Source organism: Nothobranchius furzeri, chromosome 6 (assembly GCF_043380555.1).
Source record: "Nothobranchius furzeri strain GRZ-AD chromosome 6, NfurGRZ-RIMD1, whole genome shotgun sequence".
NCBI classification, from domain to species: Eukaryota; Metazoa; Chordata; class Actinopteri; order Cyprinodontiformes; family Nothobranchiidae; genus Nothobranchius; species Nothobranchius furzeri.
In genome coordinates this window covers 70,291,997-70,306,188 of record NC_091746.1, presented here as the reverse complement: position 1 = coordinate 70,306,188, position 14,192 = coordinate 70,291,997, and the positions used below count along the sequence as shown (strand labels likewise).

The 14,192-nt window shown below is 45.8% G+C and overlaps 1 protein-coding gene across 1 annotated transcript in view; it reads right to left on the bottom strand.

Annotated features, from left to right (window-relative positions):
• pkn3 (protein kinase N3) overlaps positions 1-14,192 on the bottom strand; it is a 54,393-nt gene that overhangs the window by 14,866 nt on the left and 25,335 nt on the right. Inside the window, exons 4-10 of the mRNA XM_015943317.3 lie at positions 8,253-8,370; positions 8,032-8,183; positions 7,671-7,869; positions 7,429-7,602; positions 3,596-3,705; positions 2,820-2,963; positions 1,953-2,028 (exon numbers count right to left, since the gene is read on the bottom strand). Of these exons, the coding sequence (XP_015798803.3) occupies positions 1,953-2,028; positions 2,820-2,963; positions 3,596-3,705; positions 7,429-7,602; positions 7,671-7,869; positions 8,032-8,183; positions 8,253-8,370 (973 nt within the window). The remainder of the gene's footprint in view (positions 1-1,952; positions 2,029-2,819; positions 2,964-3,595; positions 3,706-7,428; positions 7,603-7,670; positions 7,870-8,031; positions 8,184-8,252; positions 8,371-14,192) is intronic.

Genomic DNA, 14,192 nt, shown 5'->3' with positions numbered 1-14,192 from the left:
ATTTAAAAAAATTGCCTAAAACTGTCTGCTATTGGCTAAGAGGTACCATATGATGTTAGCGTACATTATGATGTCACAATGTTGTTGTGAGTTTGTGTGTGTGTATTTGTTAGCGGCTCCGCCCTCTCGGTCTGCTAGGCAACAGCATTTGTTGCATTTTTCAAACAGGAAGTGGGAGTGGTGTAGTACTCTGGTAGGGGGTGACTTGCTCTTTAAGAAGGGTTTTGCTAAAACATCTAGTTTCCATTCCATCACATTAAATCACTTCATATCCATTACATTACATCATCATTCATACCTTGTCATGTATAATCATTAGTTTAGGGAAATAGAATTAAATTCATATTATAAACTACATACTGACTCTGTCTGCATTAATACGAAGTGTGTTTATGATCCCTGAAGGAGTAAAGAAACTAGAATCTTCTGATTAAACATTCAAAGATCAGTCAGGTTGATATTTCATATTTATATGGCATCATCACATCTTATTGGTCATTTGTTACAGATGTAGTCACTCCTTAACGCTGCAGGCAGCTGCTCACACTGAGCCAGGGTCTGTTGGAGGTGTCTTCCTGCTAAAGCTACGATGGAAAATGTGGAAAACAAATGAGCTTAAAACCTTTTTTCATGCCTCTTAACAGCGTTCTCACACAGTGTAACTATAAATGAAAACTCCACCAATAACACGGTTTGGAATCAAAAGCAACCAAAAGCAACCGGTTGTCGGTCTCACTGATCGCAGCACTTCCCTGGGTCTTCAGTGGTTGGTTCAGCACAACAACACCACCGGTGAGAGGTTCTCTGCTCAGTAACATCAGAGGAGGAGAAACAACCAGCTGCTACCGCTTCAGCTTTGGGACAAACTACCAGAGTCCCACAGAGAAAATCACCATTTGAAGTTACGAACGACCTAGAAAACGGTGACTGGTGTTCAGCGCTAGTTCGTTTCCTCTGGCATCGTGGGCTTCTGGTTCTGGCAGAAACGTCACAGGGAAGAAGCCCAGTGAGAGTAGTTCCATGACCATATTTACTTTCAAAACCTAGCTTGTTCTGTGGATTCACTAAAGCAGCTTTAAGTGGAGTTTTCCTCTCCACTGTCACCGCATGCTTGCCTAGTATGGGGATTGCTGTAAATCAAGGGTATTCAATTCCAGCCCTGGAGGGTCGGTATCCAGCACATTTTAGTCGTTTCTCTGCTTGAATACCCTTGATTTAGTGGCTGACTCACCTGTGCTGAAGCCATTTAATTACCTGCTGCCCACCACCAGGTGTGTTGGAGCAGAGGTAAAGCTAAAATGAGCTGGATACTGGCCCTCCAGGACCAGAATTGATTAGCCCTGTTGTGAAGTCTCTGACACAACAAGTCGGTGACTTGATGCAAGCTGTAGGTTTTGTTCCACAGGAAAATTAACTAAGTGCATAATGAACTGAACCCGATGGACTGATAAGAGTACAGTGCTGCCCATAAGTATTCACCCTCGGCTAATTCTGACTCAACTAGCAAGTTATTGTTTGAAGGGAAATGACTTGGGCGTCTCCAAAAGATCATAGGCGATGAACAAGAGGCATTATGGTGCCCGAAGACTCTCAGCTTTTATTTACATTTCAGCAAAAGGTGTCATGTCCAAGATCATCAATTCCCTTCAAAAACTGTCAGTTTCTGGGAAAATCCAAAGTCCTAAACCATTCCAGATAGTCCAAGCTGTTCTCCAGCACCTCCATTACCCAGATTAACTGGGAACAGCCGTTTTAATCAACCCAGCAGGTGAAAAACAGCTGACTGCACAGCACGGGTTACTTTGTGAAGCAGTCTCAGATAGGTTCTGGTACTGGACCCAACCAGGAGAGCTCTAATAACCCTTTGTGTCCGAATCATGAGAAACAAACATGATCCAAGATCTGGTTTCATCTGTCAGAGCCTGATAAGAAGCAAGCAGAAGCATCCTCACCTTTTTCTTTAGGGAAAATTCTCCTTTGTCTCTGAAGTTTAGACGGTCGCTCGATGACCGGATTCATGAAGGTCACCTGGAAACCAAATGGAGCATCATCACGTCACCAGCTCAGTGGCCAGGTGGTATGAGAACCCTGTCGGGTCATGCCAAAGACTTTAAAAATGGGACCCAGTGTCTCCCTGCTGACATCCAGCTTTAAGGGGGTTGGATTGGGGGGTTAACCCACCGAATAGTTCCCAAGCGTAACCACACCTGCAGCTCACCGCTCAGTAAAACTGTGAGATGATGACTAATAGGACCTGGAGTTGAACTTGTTAGGGTTAAACCAGCGACTCCTCCGTGGGGGTCTGCTGCACCAGGAGCAGTCGTTGGCTGTGTTGGCTTGGGTGCTCTCCTGCCATCTCTTGGTGCCCAGCTGCTACTGATCCCGATGCAGTTGCTGCTGATCCCGGTGCAGCTGCTGCTGATCCCGGTGCAGCTGCTGCTGATCCCGGTGCAGCTGCTGCTGATCCCGGCGCAGCTGCTGCTGATCCCGGTGCAGCTGCTGCTGATCCCGGTGCAGCTGCTGCTGATCCCGGTGCAGCTGCTGCTGATCCCGGTGCAGCTGCTGCTGATCCCGGTGCAGCTAGCTTCTTCTTTGCTGCCTGACTCATCTGTACTCAGCCAGTTTTCATAATAGCTTTTAAGTACAAGAAGGGATTTAGGATTTGAATTTGTGGGAGCTGGGTGGGAATTTGAGTGTTGTGTGGTTGTTTTTAATCTTGTACAGCACTTTGAGATAAGAAAAGAGCCTGATGAATAAAGCTCGATTTGATTTGATGAGCTGCTATATGAGAGTATTTTCGAGTAAATACGGAAACAAACCTCGATGAAGAGGATGCCCTGAGGCTCCAGTTCCAAACACATCCCATGTCTCTGGTTATCCAGGAAGTCCTCCAAACGCAGGAACTTCACCCCACAGAGAGCTCGCCAGTCTCTCCAAGAAACCGCTACCTCCAGCTCCCTGGACTGCAGAAACACACAGATTACTGATTTAGCTTTTCATCTGCTCCTTGTTTTAATCCACAACTGATTTATCTCCCCTGCAGGTCGGTTTGTTCGGTGCGTTAGGGACTCTACTGTCAACCACAGACATTACACAGTAGGAGCATGCTGTCTGTATTCTGTGTCAGATCAGCAGTTAAGGAAGATGTGAGCCCTTCCAAGGAGACATTTATAACAGCCCCGTGTTTTATACTAAACGTGTTTTTGGAGTTCTTTACATAAAATCCCTCTCACATGCATACATATATATATATATATACATACATATATTTACTCACTCACACAGTTTAAAGTGTGGACTGTTTAAAGTGTGGACGAAGTTTCTGATGCCACCTGAGATTGGAATATGGTTGGACAACGAAAGGAATTCTGTTTGAATCTCCTCAATCCCACAGACTCATATTCCAGTGAGGAACTTGAGTCAGACCAAGGAGAACCTGGTGGAACCAGTTAATGACCCCAGAGATTACCAGCAGGTTCTAACCAGAGAATGAGCCTAAGTCAGCGCCTGTCTGAGGGATTACCGCGGACCATCCTGACATTACAGAAAACTCCACATCAACAGACCGTTTCCAACAAAAAAACAAAACACCAACCCGTTCCAGCTCAATGCTGAAGTTCTGGCCCCAGGCCTCCTTCCCCATCTGTCGCCAGTGAGTCTGTCCAACAATCTGATTGTCTAGCTTCAGCATGGCGCTGACCTCTCCTGAAAAAAAGCATAATACATTTCATTTGTGTGCGCCTTTCAGGACTCTCAAGGGAACTTTAACAGAAATGATATAATACAGGTTAAAACACTCTTTGTTAATTTTAAAATACAAATCAACAGTTAAACAGACACAAGTTAAAAGGGAAAATAGTAAAAAGTTAAATACTAAACGAACAATTCAAGTTAAAATCATCAACAGATAAGTCACATATCAATAGATCATTATCATAAATATATACATGCACATTGCTTAAAATCTGCATAACAGTAGGAAGTGCATAGACAACCAAATGTTTGCAGTTACACAGGTATACGAGAAAAGCTGCCTGAATCAATGAGTTTCAGGAGTGATTTAAACTGGGTGACAGAAGAGAGCATACGGACGTCTGACCCTAGCCCTACTGTTCCATGACCACGAGCCCGCGACCTAAAGACCTGAGGCCCATACAGCATAGACGCACTCGAGGTATAACAAGCAGATTACTGGAAGGTGAGCGACGTTTTCCTGGTGGTGTGTACAGACCGAGTAGATCCCGTACATAACCGGGGGCCATGTTTTAAATGTCAAAAGTAATATTTTGAATTCAGTGCAGTAACTTACTGGGAGCCACTGAAGCTCCTCAAGTATAGGAGCGATATGTTGAGAGGAGGGTGTCCGAGTAATGGTACCAGCTGCCGCATTACGTACCAACTGTAGTTTGTGAAGAAGTTTCTGTGGTAGACCAGCGAGTAAGGCATTACAGTAGTCCAGACGAGATGTAACCTGGGGCCTCATTCATCAAGCTTGCTTACGTACAAAACGGGGTCGGAAAACTGCGTAAGCTACTTTCCACCCAAACTTTGGGATTTATGAAAGAAAACTTGGCGGAAAAATGTGAACAACTTTAAGTTGACTAAGGACCTGGCTTACGCACATGTTGGACATGGAGAGCACCTGCAGTGCTGCTGCTGAGAAGGATAACATTATGAAATCCTGCAGCATTATCCCTTGTACTGCTTCGTTTTCACACAGAACAAGACCCCCGACACGCACACACACACACACATCCTGAAGCGCAGAATACGGAATGCAGAATATCAGCAGGGGGACAGATTGAGACAGAACATCATGCGTCTGTGACAGTGTGTGTGTCCTGTCACTGTGACCTGACTGATCATGTGCCCTGGCTACTTGGACTGGGGAGATCTCCGTTTGGGTGACTGGTTAGCGCACGTGCGACTCACCCAGGAATCTGGGGATTGGATCCTGATTGGACCATTTTTTTTTACATCCGCCACAGATCTCTCTGAAGAAGTCAGCATTGACGGCTTCAGCAACGCTGTGCCACTCCGTGGATTTTCTCTTATTTGTGTTGCAAAGGCACTTCCTTTCATTTCTCCACCTCACCCACAGGTACCTCAACTTCTGCTTGTGTGAAGTAGTGCTTCCTTGATCTGCCTTGATCTACGGTCGCCATGTCATTGGTGGAGCACTGCAACAGCCGGCTTATGTATATGCATGAGATCCACAAGGCACTTTGCATCGACCATTTATGTCAGAAAGTGGGCGTGGTGAGGGCGGGATGTGACTAAAAAGCAGCTGAGAAACATTCTCGTTAGTCTCTGATTTATGAAGCGGAGATTGCGTGCAGCTGTGCGTACTCCATGTTTGATGCATCACAAACCTACTTGGCGTAAGTACTTTTTTTTTGTTGCTGAGCTTAAGTACGGTTTTAGTAAGGATTCTACGCCATGTTTGATAAATGAGACCCCCGGGCATTTACAAGTCTTCGTGTCATTTATAGTCAAGGATGAACATAATCGATTAAGGTTGCGCAACTGAAAGTACGCAGACCTAACCAATCCACTTACATGTGCATTAAATGAGAGAGTGTTATCTAAGGAGACATCCAAACTTTTAACCGGAGCGGACAATAAAATAGGAGTATTATCAATATTGAGTGATAAGTTGTGAGATCTGACAGTTTTGATTTAGTTCTATGATGAGGAGTTCTGTTTTATTACCAATAGGTTTCAAGAGATTATAGACATATTTTTAGTTTTTCCGCGAGGTATTCTTCAGGCTTCACTGTGTCTGCCACTAGATATACTCGGTTGTCTTTTTGAGGGCGCAATGGCGGCACTGTAGACGTCTTAACCAATCACAAGCTTGCATTCTTCGTCTCGACGGACAGATGTTTAGAAAAGAGAGCTCGACTCCGTCCATCCTTGCGAGCTTGTCGGACTGCTCTCAAAAGGATGGATAATGGTGTTGTGCGCGTCCGTCCCGACGCAGACGAAGTATTAATTAGGCTTTATAATGAGGAGTTCTACTTTTACTGCAGAGGGGATGAACGACCTACGGTAGCGTTCTGTTTTACATCTGGGATGTCTCAGTCTGCCTCTGAAGGAGCTGTCCATGGTCTCCACAGTGGAATGCAGTAGGTGGGAGGGTTTTTTCAAGATGGTGCTCATCTTTCCCAGCATCCACCAGTGGGCAGCTCAGAACCGAGCTAGCTTTGTGAACTAGCTTGTTCAGTCTCTTCCTTTCTCAGTCAGAGCTGCCTGCACCCCAACAGACCACAGCAGAGTGGATAGCAGAGCCGACCACAGAGTGATAAAAGGATTTTAGCAGATAGGAATTAACTCTAAAGGACCTCAGCCTCCTCAGGAGTTAGAGGCGGCTTTGGTGTCGTGCTGAGGGGGGGGGGGGGGGGGGGGTCGGTGGAGGGGGGAGAGGCTGATGTATGGTGTGAAATTTGGAGGTGGGAGATGGTTGGGGGTGGTGGTGTTGGTGGTACCTGTTGCAGCTGCAGATATATACATAGATAGACATACACTCACCTAAAGTATTATTAGGAACACCGTACTAATACGGTGCTTGACCCCCTTTCGCCTTCAGAACTGCCTTAAAGTGGCTTTCCGGAATTTTCTACTGTCAGAAATGATGTACGGTTTTTCAGAAATCCGTAAAAGTGATGATCTCATCATGTGCTGTGATATAATATAAGCAATACGTCTTTTTGTTTTTTTGCTAAGCACGCCCCCTGCCCCGCAGAGCTCCGTGCAATAGGAAACTGAGCGCCAACCAAAACTAACCAATAGCATTAGACTACCACTTACCTGCTTCAAATGTAAGGAATACCTCGGCTGATGCAGAGTTGATGAACTTTTCACAGACAAGTTTCAATTCAGTTTATTTATAAAGCGCCAAATCAGATTAAGAGTCGTCTCAAGGACCTTCACACAGTAAACAACACAGGTCAGGTCATTAAGCCCATCAGTAACAAGTTTCCTATATAAGGAACCCAGCAGGTTGCATCGAGTCACTGACTAGTGTCAGAGTCTTTACAGCAATCCTCATGCTAAGCAAGCACGCAGCGACAGTGGAGAGGAAAACTCCCGTTTAACAGGAAGAAACCTCCAGAGGATCCTGGCACGCACACTCACACACACTCTCACACACTCTCACACACTCACACTCTCACACTCTCACACACTCACACTCTCACACTCTCACACACTCACTCACACTCTCACACACTCTCACACACTCACTCACACTCTCACACACTCTCACACACTCACTCACACTCTCTCACACTCTCACACACTCTCTCACACACTCACTCACACACACACTCACACTCACACACACACACACACACACACACACACACACACACACACACACACACACACACACACACACACACACACACACACACACACGTGACTAACCCGACAGCTCGTCTGCTCTGCTGGTTTTGCCATTTGAACTTCTTCCAGAGGATTTCAGCTTCAGAGATTTTCCATCAGAAGTCCCAGAGGAGGACAAGGCGCTGCTGACACGACTTCGACCCGGTACGGACTCCAGCAGGTTCTGACAGCCCATCAGACAAACCTCTAACCGACCTGAGGAGGAACATAAGTGTCAGATGTAAAAACCCAAAGAACGCTAACCAGAAAGTCCAGATCCAGACCTGTGAGGCTGGCTGGTCTGAAGAAGGAGGACGAGCACTGCTTCTTTGGTGTGTTGTAGGACGGGCAGAATCCAGAAACCAGAACCTCCTTGATGGTGGACCTGGTGGGATGGTCCTCAGGAAACTCTGTCAGACGTCTCTCCAGAGAGAGACGCAGCAAGTCCAGCTTCTGAGAGGACTCTTGCATCCGGGCCTGGGCCTGGAGGACCATAACAGGATTCTGATGGCTTCTGGGTTCGGTTTAGATTTAGATCACAGAATAAACATGTCTAACCGGGTCAGACCAGAACCCTCTCACCAAATGGTTTAGTTCAACAGTCGTTCTGAGACACCAAACCAGGTGTGTGGCTCTGAAACCCACCTGTGCAAGAACCCGGCGCTCCTGGACCCGCCTCTCGCTCAGCTGCTTCACCACGTTCTTGGCTCCATCGGCTACAGCCGACTCGATCTTCATGTGATGAATGAGTTCAGCAACTCGTAGCTCCAGAGGGTTGATGACGTCCACAGGGAGCCCTGCAGACCAGAGACCTGTCACAGAACGTGTGCTGGAACAGGTGGGTCAGAAGGAGCGACTGGATTTACCGGCTGATCCGACTCCGTCCCGGGCCTGACCGACTTTGATGATCTGCATTCGCAGCAGCTCGATCTTGGTACGACTGTCCTGGAACATCTGCTGCGCCGCCGCCAGCATCTTCCGGTCCTGGAACGGGAGGAGACCCCAAAGATCAGTCGTGAGTCATGCAGATGATTTCATGACCTCCACCCACTAAACTACAACAGGTGCAAATCTAACCGATGTTCTAGTCACAGCAAACTACGAGAGGTAACTGTTGTGCGGGCGTTAGCTAACACCGACACATTTACAGAAGTGTTCATTAATGTCTACTGACCCTGTTAAATAATTAATAATTACATTTATGACAATACAAAAGATAAAATGACTTTCTGTGCATCTTTGCTGAAAAGAAGACCAGACACCAGCGAGGGAGGAAAAGACAGACGCAACAGCCTTGTCATCCCCTATGTAGCCGGTGTATCAGAGAAACTCAGGAGGGTTTTCTCCAAACACAACATACCAGTGTACTTCAGGCCCAGCAACACACTCAGACAGAAACTGGTTCACCCGAAAGACAAAACTCCTAAACACAAACTGAACAATGTGGTGTATGCTGTACAGTGCAGCGAGGAATGCCCAGACCTCTACATCGGAGAAACCAAACAGCCACTTCACAAGCGCATGGCACAACATAGAAGAGCCACCTCCATGGGACAGGACTCAGCAGTTCATTTGCATCTAAAGGACAAAGGTCACTCTTTCGAGGATGCTAACGTTCACATTTTGGACAGAGAGGACAGATGGTTTGAAAGAGGAGTAAAGGAAGCCATTTATGTCCACTGTGAGCAACCATCTTTGAACAGAGGCGGTGGTTTATGACACCGACTGTCTGCCATCTATAATCCAGTTTTGAGATCCCTTCCCAGATGCCTCAACGCCCACGCATATCCTGGGCCATCTGACCTCAGGAATTCACATGATAGGGTGGGGCCAGGCTTCACAATGAGCTCACCCGAAACTCTGGCTGAATAGGACCCACACCCACCCTCAATGTGTTTATGTAGAAGATCATCAGGGGGTCTTTTGTTCCCTCTTCGAGGGGAAACTCCCACTGGGTTTAAATCTGGGATTCTCCACTATTTGACCTTAGAACTGAAGAAGCCTCTCGGATGAGAGGTGAAACGTCTTCAAGAAGTCCAGACGCTTTTCTTTCAAAGCTCATTAGACTACATGGCCTGTATTTGACATAGCGCCTTCTAGAGTCCTGGAACCCCCCAAGGCGCTTTACAACACAATCAGTCATTCATCCATTCACAAACACACATTCACACACTGATGGGGATGAGCTACGATGTAGCCACAGCTGCCCTGGGGCGGACTGACAGAGGTGAGGCTGCCGAGCACAGGCGCCACCGGTCCCTCTGACCACCACCAGCAGCCAAAGTGTATCAAATGTCTTGCCCAAGGACACAACAACAGCGACAGACTGAGCGGAGCTTGAACCTGCAACCTTCCGATTACGTGGCGAGCGCTTAGCTCCTGTGCCACCGTCGCCCCCATTAACGGATGCCTGCTTTCCACTGGATGCATGAGAAGCTCGTAACATAATGAATGCGTTTTGCCCACAAGCTCCCTTCCAGCAGGAGCGTTTCAGAGGTGAAACAGCAGCAAAAGCATTGCGTACTGCGGATCCTACAAGGTCACAAAAGACCAGAGAATTATAGCACCACGGGCGATTTCGGCAGCATTTGTCCAGAAAGGTCAGGTTTATTTTGAATTCAGTTTACCTCGGCCACAGAGGTGTCACAGTAATGGTCGGTCTGGTTTTTACTAGTTAAGCAAACCATCTCAGGGAAGCTCAACTGCATGCTCGTCAGTTTAGGTAAAACTTTTAATAAAGTTTTAACCAGGTGTTTTATATGGTTGATAAGTTGTCTTTTAACCGTTAACCTTATAGTGAAATTTTCGTTTTGCATCATCTTAATAATGCTCTCCATCTGTTTGCACTTGTTTTTAGAACCTTTTATAACAATTAAACCCATTTTAACTCCACTGTCGCATTTCTTATGTTACCCCCTCCTTCACGTTTTAACACCTCCTGTCGGGGACGTAACAGTGTTATGGTGCAACGTAAACATCTGCCTGAAACAGTTATCCCCATGATGTATACATGTGTGAAAGATGACATCCTTATGAAAACATAACATGTGAGACCTGGACATCACTGCCAACGCAGTCGTCCGTGACCGTGACTTCTCACTACATCGACGAGTGGTGCCTAATGTCTCGTGCTACAGACCACCGAGGTTATCACCAGCCACACTGCTAGTGGTTTAGCTGATATGGGCCATGCAGGAATGGGGGCTGACCAACATAGACCCAGTAGTCGTGACGGCCAACGCGGGAAATATGGTTCGTGCCGTGGAAACAACGCAGCTAATGCACATAGGTTGCTTTGCGCAGACACTGAACTCAAGCAGGTCTAGAAACCTCAGCCGCGTCACATCTGCTTGCTCAAGTTAGGCGTTAAACAAGGCTCTTTTCCCCGGAGTACGACGGCAAACCACATACTTAAAGAAAAACAGAAGCTGCGTCAACTGCCAGCCCACAAGCTAACAGTAGGAGATTTGACGAGGTGGAACAGTGCTCTGGACATGCTGGAGCGCTTCTTGGAGCAACAGCCACTCTCCTTTCACAAGATGTGCGCAGGAATGAAAAAGATCTGTGCACCTTAGCAGAGGAGGACGTAACGATTGCTGAAGATTTGGTGCAGGTCATGAAACCAATGAAGGAAGCTACACTCGCAATGTCAGCAGACAAGCAACCAACTCCGTCATTGCACCACTTCTCGCGCTGCTGCGGGGGGCTGTCACCAGCCTCGAAGGCTCCGCTGGTGACGCACCTAAAGGCTGCCGTAAAGAATAACTTAAGAACAAGGTATGCCAAGGTCTTTGTGTGTGTCTGTCTATCCAATAATAATTTAGGCTAAATCAAAACATTACAAAAGCAAAGCCTAATGTTGCGTTTTATGCTCATTTCCTTCTCATTTTACAGATTAGTTGTAGCTGTTATTCATTTATAATCCATGCAGTGTGCTGTTTACTTATATGATATTGTATATTAGTAGGCACGCCATGTTTTCTCCTGCTAACAAAAATAATTTGTTAAATGTCTTTAAGATATGATACGCAGAAGGACACATTCTCAGTGCTGGATCCTCGCTTTAAGGCCCGACCATTCCTGTCAGCTGAAGAGCGAGATCCTCCAGACTGAGGCTGCCACTGCAAGTGAGGTCAGGGTTTAGGAAAAAAGATTGTTTTCACTGAGAATTATAAGATTCTCTGTTGGATCATAAGGAATGTTATAGATTTTAAGAGATTATGTATAATTTTTTTATAATCTATAATATATTCAGGTGTGTGAATTAGTATAGTATATAGTATCTACTGTTGGCTCGCCTTGCGAAGCACTATCTTTGTGTCCCAGGGACCAGTAATGCGTCGGAGAAAGTGTTTTCAACCGCGGGTGATATCGTCACTGCTAAAAGGAGCTGCCTATCTCCAGATCATGGAAATGATCCAGCACAAGAATCTGAGTTAGTGAGAAGAGACGGAGACTTAACCTAATGCTTATTAAACTGTAAACAAAACTGTTAACTAATGGGAACAGTTTACAAGTTTGCACTTTAAACCTGTTCTTCATGGTGAATAGAAAAATAAAGTATATTTATATTTACCCACTACCCCATTGAGACAGTGTCCTGCCCACGGCCAAAATCACACAGATCAGGCGTAAAATGATCCGCCCACAACTCAGCAGTGACACAACAGCTTTCAGGCATCTCTAAATCTTAATATTTGGCAAAAATCTACTGGATTCTACATATATTCTACTGGATTTTAAAGATATTCTTAAATGTATTGATTAAGAGACTCAAATTGAAGTTTATTAAGATCGTGCCTTAACTCTGGGGAAGACGAATTGTTTGGCTGGCAGTTGTTGCCCATGTGGTTAGGCCTTGGGGCCTACCAAGACTGCAACAAACAGATCTGTCCATTGTAAAACAAATCTATTATCGTCATCATCATCGCTGACTTCAGGACAGGCTCCAGCCAGCAGGCCTCATCTGTGCTCCAGACGAGCTGGTTCCCAAAGTCAGAGACTCTCTTGGTCAGCTTGCTTCTAACACCAAACCTTCCGTCAGGAATCTTGGCGTGACCTTTGACCCAGCTCTCACCCTGGATTCTCATGTCAGTTCTCTTGATCGCTCTTCCTTCTTCCATCTCAGGAACATTGCTAAGCTGAGTCCCATTCTGTCCCGCTCTGAACTTGAGACAGTTCTCCACACCTTCATCTCCTCACGCTTAGACTACTGTAACTCTCTTTTCACGTGTCTGAGCAGAACCTCCTGAACCGTCTACAGGTGGTTCAGAACGCCTGTGCTCGGCTTCTGACCAAGTCCTCCAAACACACCCACATCACCCCGCTTCTCCTCCAGCTTCACTGGCTGCCAGTCAACTTCAGGGTTCATTTCAAGATCCTGGTTCTGGTCTACAGGGCCTTACATGGACAGGCACCATCTTACATTGGTGATCTTCTTAGTCCCTACACCCCCAGCAGGTCCCTGAGGTCCAGTGATCAAAGCCTACTGGTTGTGCAGCACCAGGCTAAAGGTCAAAGGTGACAGATCATTTGCTGCTGTGGCCCCCAGACTCTGGACCTCTCTCCCCCTGAGCCTGAGATCAGTGGACTCAGGGGTCTCCTTTAAAAAGCAGCTGAAGACTCACTTGTTCAAGCTGGCGTTTGTATGACCTTCTTCATCACTCTCTCTTTATTCTGCTCTCCCCACCTATTCCACCTTCCTCAGGATCCACTGATTTCCCTCTTTCCTGTTCACTCTCTCTCTTTCTTAACATTTTTTAATCACAATTGTCTATTTTTTGCTCATTTTAAGTATATTTTTAACCATTTTCTAAATTCTTTTTTATATTTTTAAATTTTTTGCTTTTGTGAAGCACCTCGTGATTTTTATCTTGAGAGGCGCTACAGAAATGATATTTTCTTCTTCTTTTTCTTCTTCTCAGGCCACAGCCACTGGAACTGCCGCATCACCAGCTACCTGAACCCTCCATCAGGCTCAGCCAGACTACACCGGCAACCAGGCCTGGGAGAGAGGTAAGCCTAATACAATGGCCCCTCCTAGAAAACTGAGAAACTTGAGGAAGATATGGAGGAAATTTAAAAAAAATCATTGAATTTCATGTCAGCCGAGCTGTCTAAGCTAACATTAGTACAACAGGATCAACTGCTATCATTAATAGACGAGGTCAAGATACTGAAAGTCAAGCTTGCAGAAAAGGATAAGAAGATCAGTGTATTGGAACAGAGGGTGGATGAACTGGAGCAGTATACCAGAAGGGATGACTTGGTGATTACTGGTTTGGAAACAAGACACAGGTCCAATGCCAGAGTTACTGGAGATAGAAACACAACTGAGGATGCTCCACAGGAAGAACTCCAGTCACTAGAACAACAAGTGTTGAGCTTCTTGCATAGTAAGAACATTAACATCCAAAGTGATGCAATATCAATCTGTCGTACCCTTCCAAGAAAGGCAGACAAATTAAAACCAGCCATCATAGTGCGATTTACCAGTAGGAAGCATGGAAATGAGTTGTTGAGGCAAGCAAAAAACCTGATAGGTACTGATGTGTACATAAATGAACACCTGACGAAAAATAATGAAACAATAGCTAAAGATGCAAGAATGATAAGAAAACAGAAAAAAAAAAATCAAAGCCTCGTGGACAAGAAATGGTGTTGTATGGAATAGAGAGCAAGAAGGTCTAAATGCAAAAATGATCAAAGAGCTGAAAGATCTGGAAGTGTTTCAGAGTAAAAGAGGATTTATTCTGTGTGCAGCACTGACTAAAGAATGGATACTGGAATCAGCTCAACTATGGAAG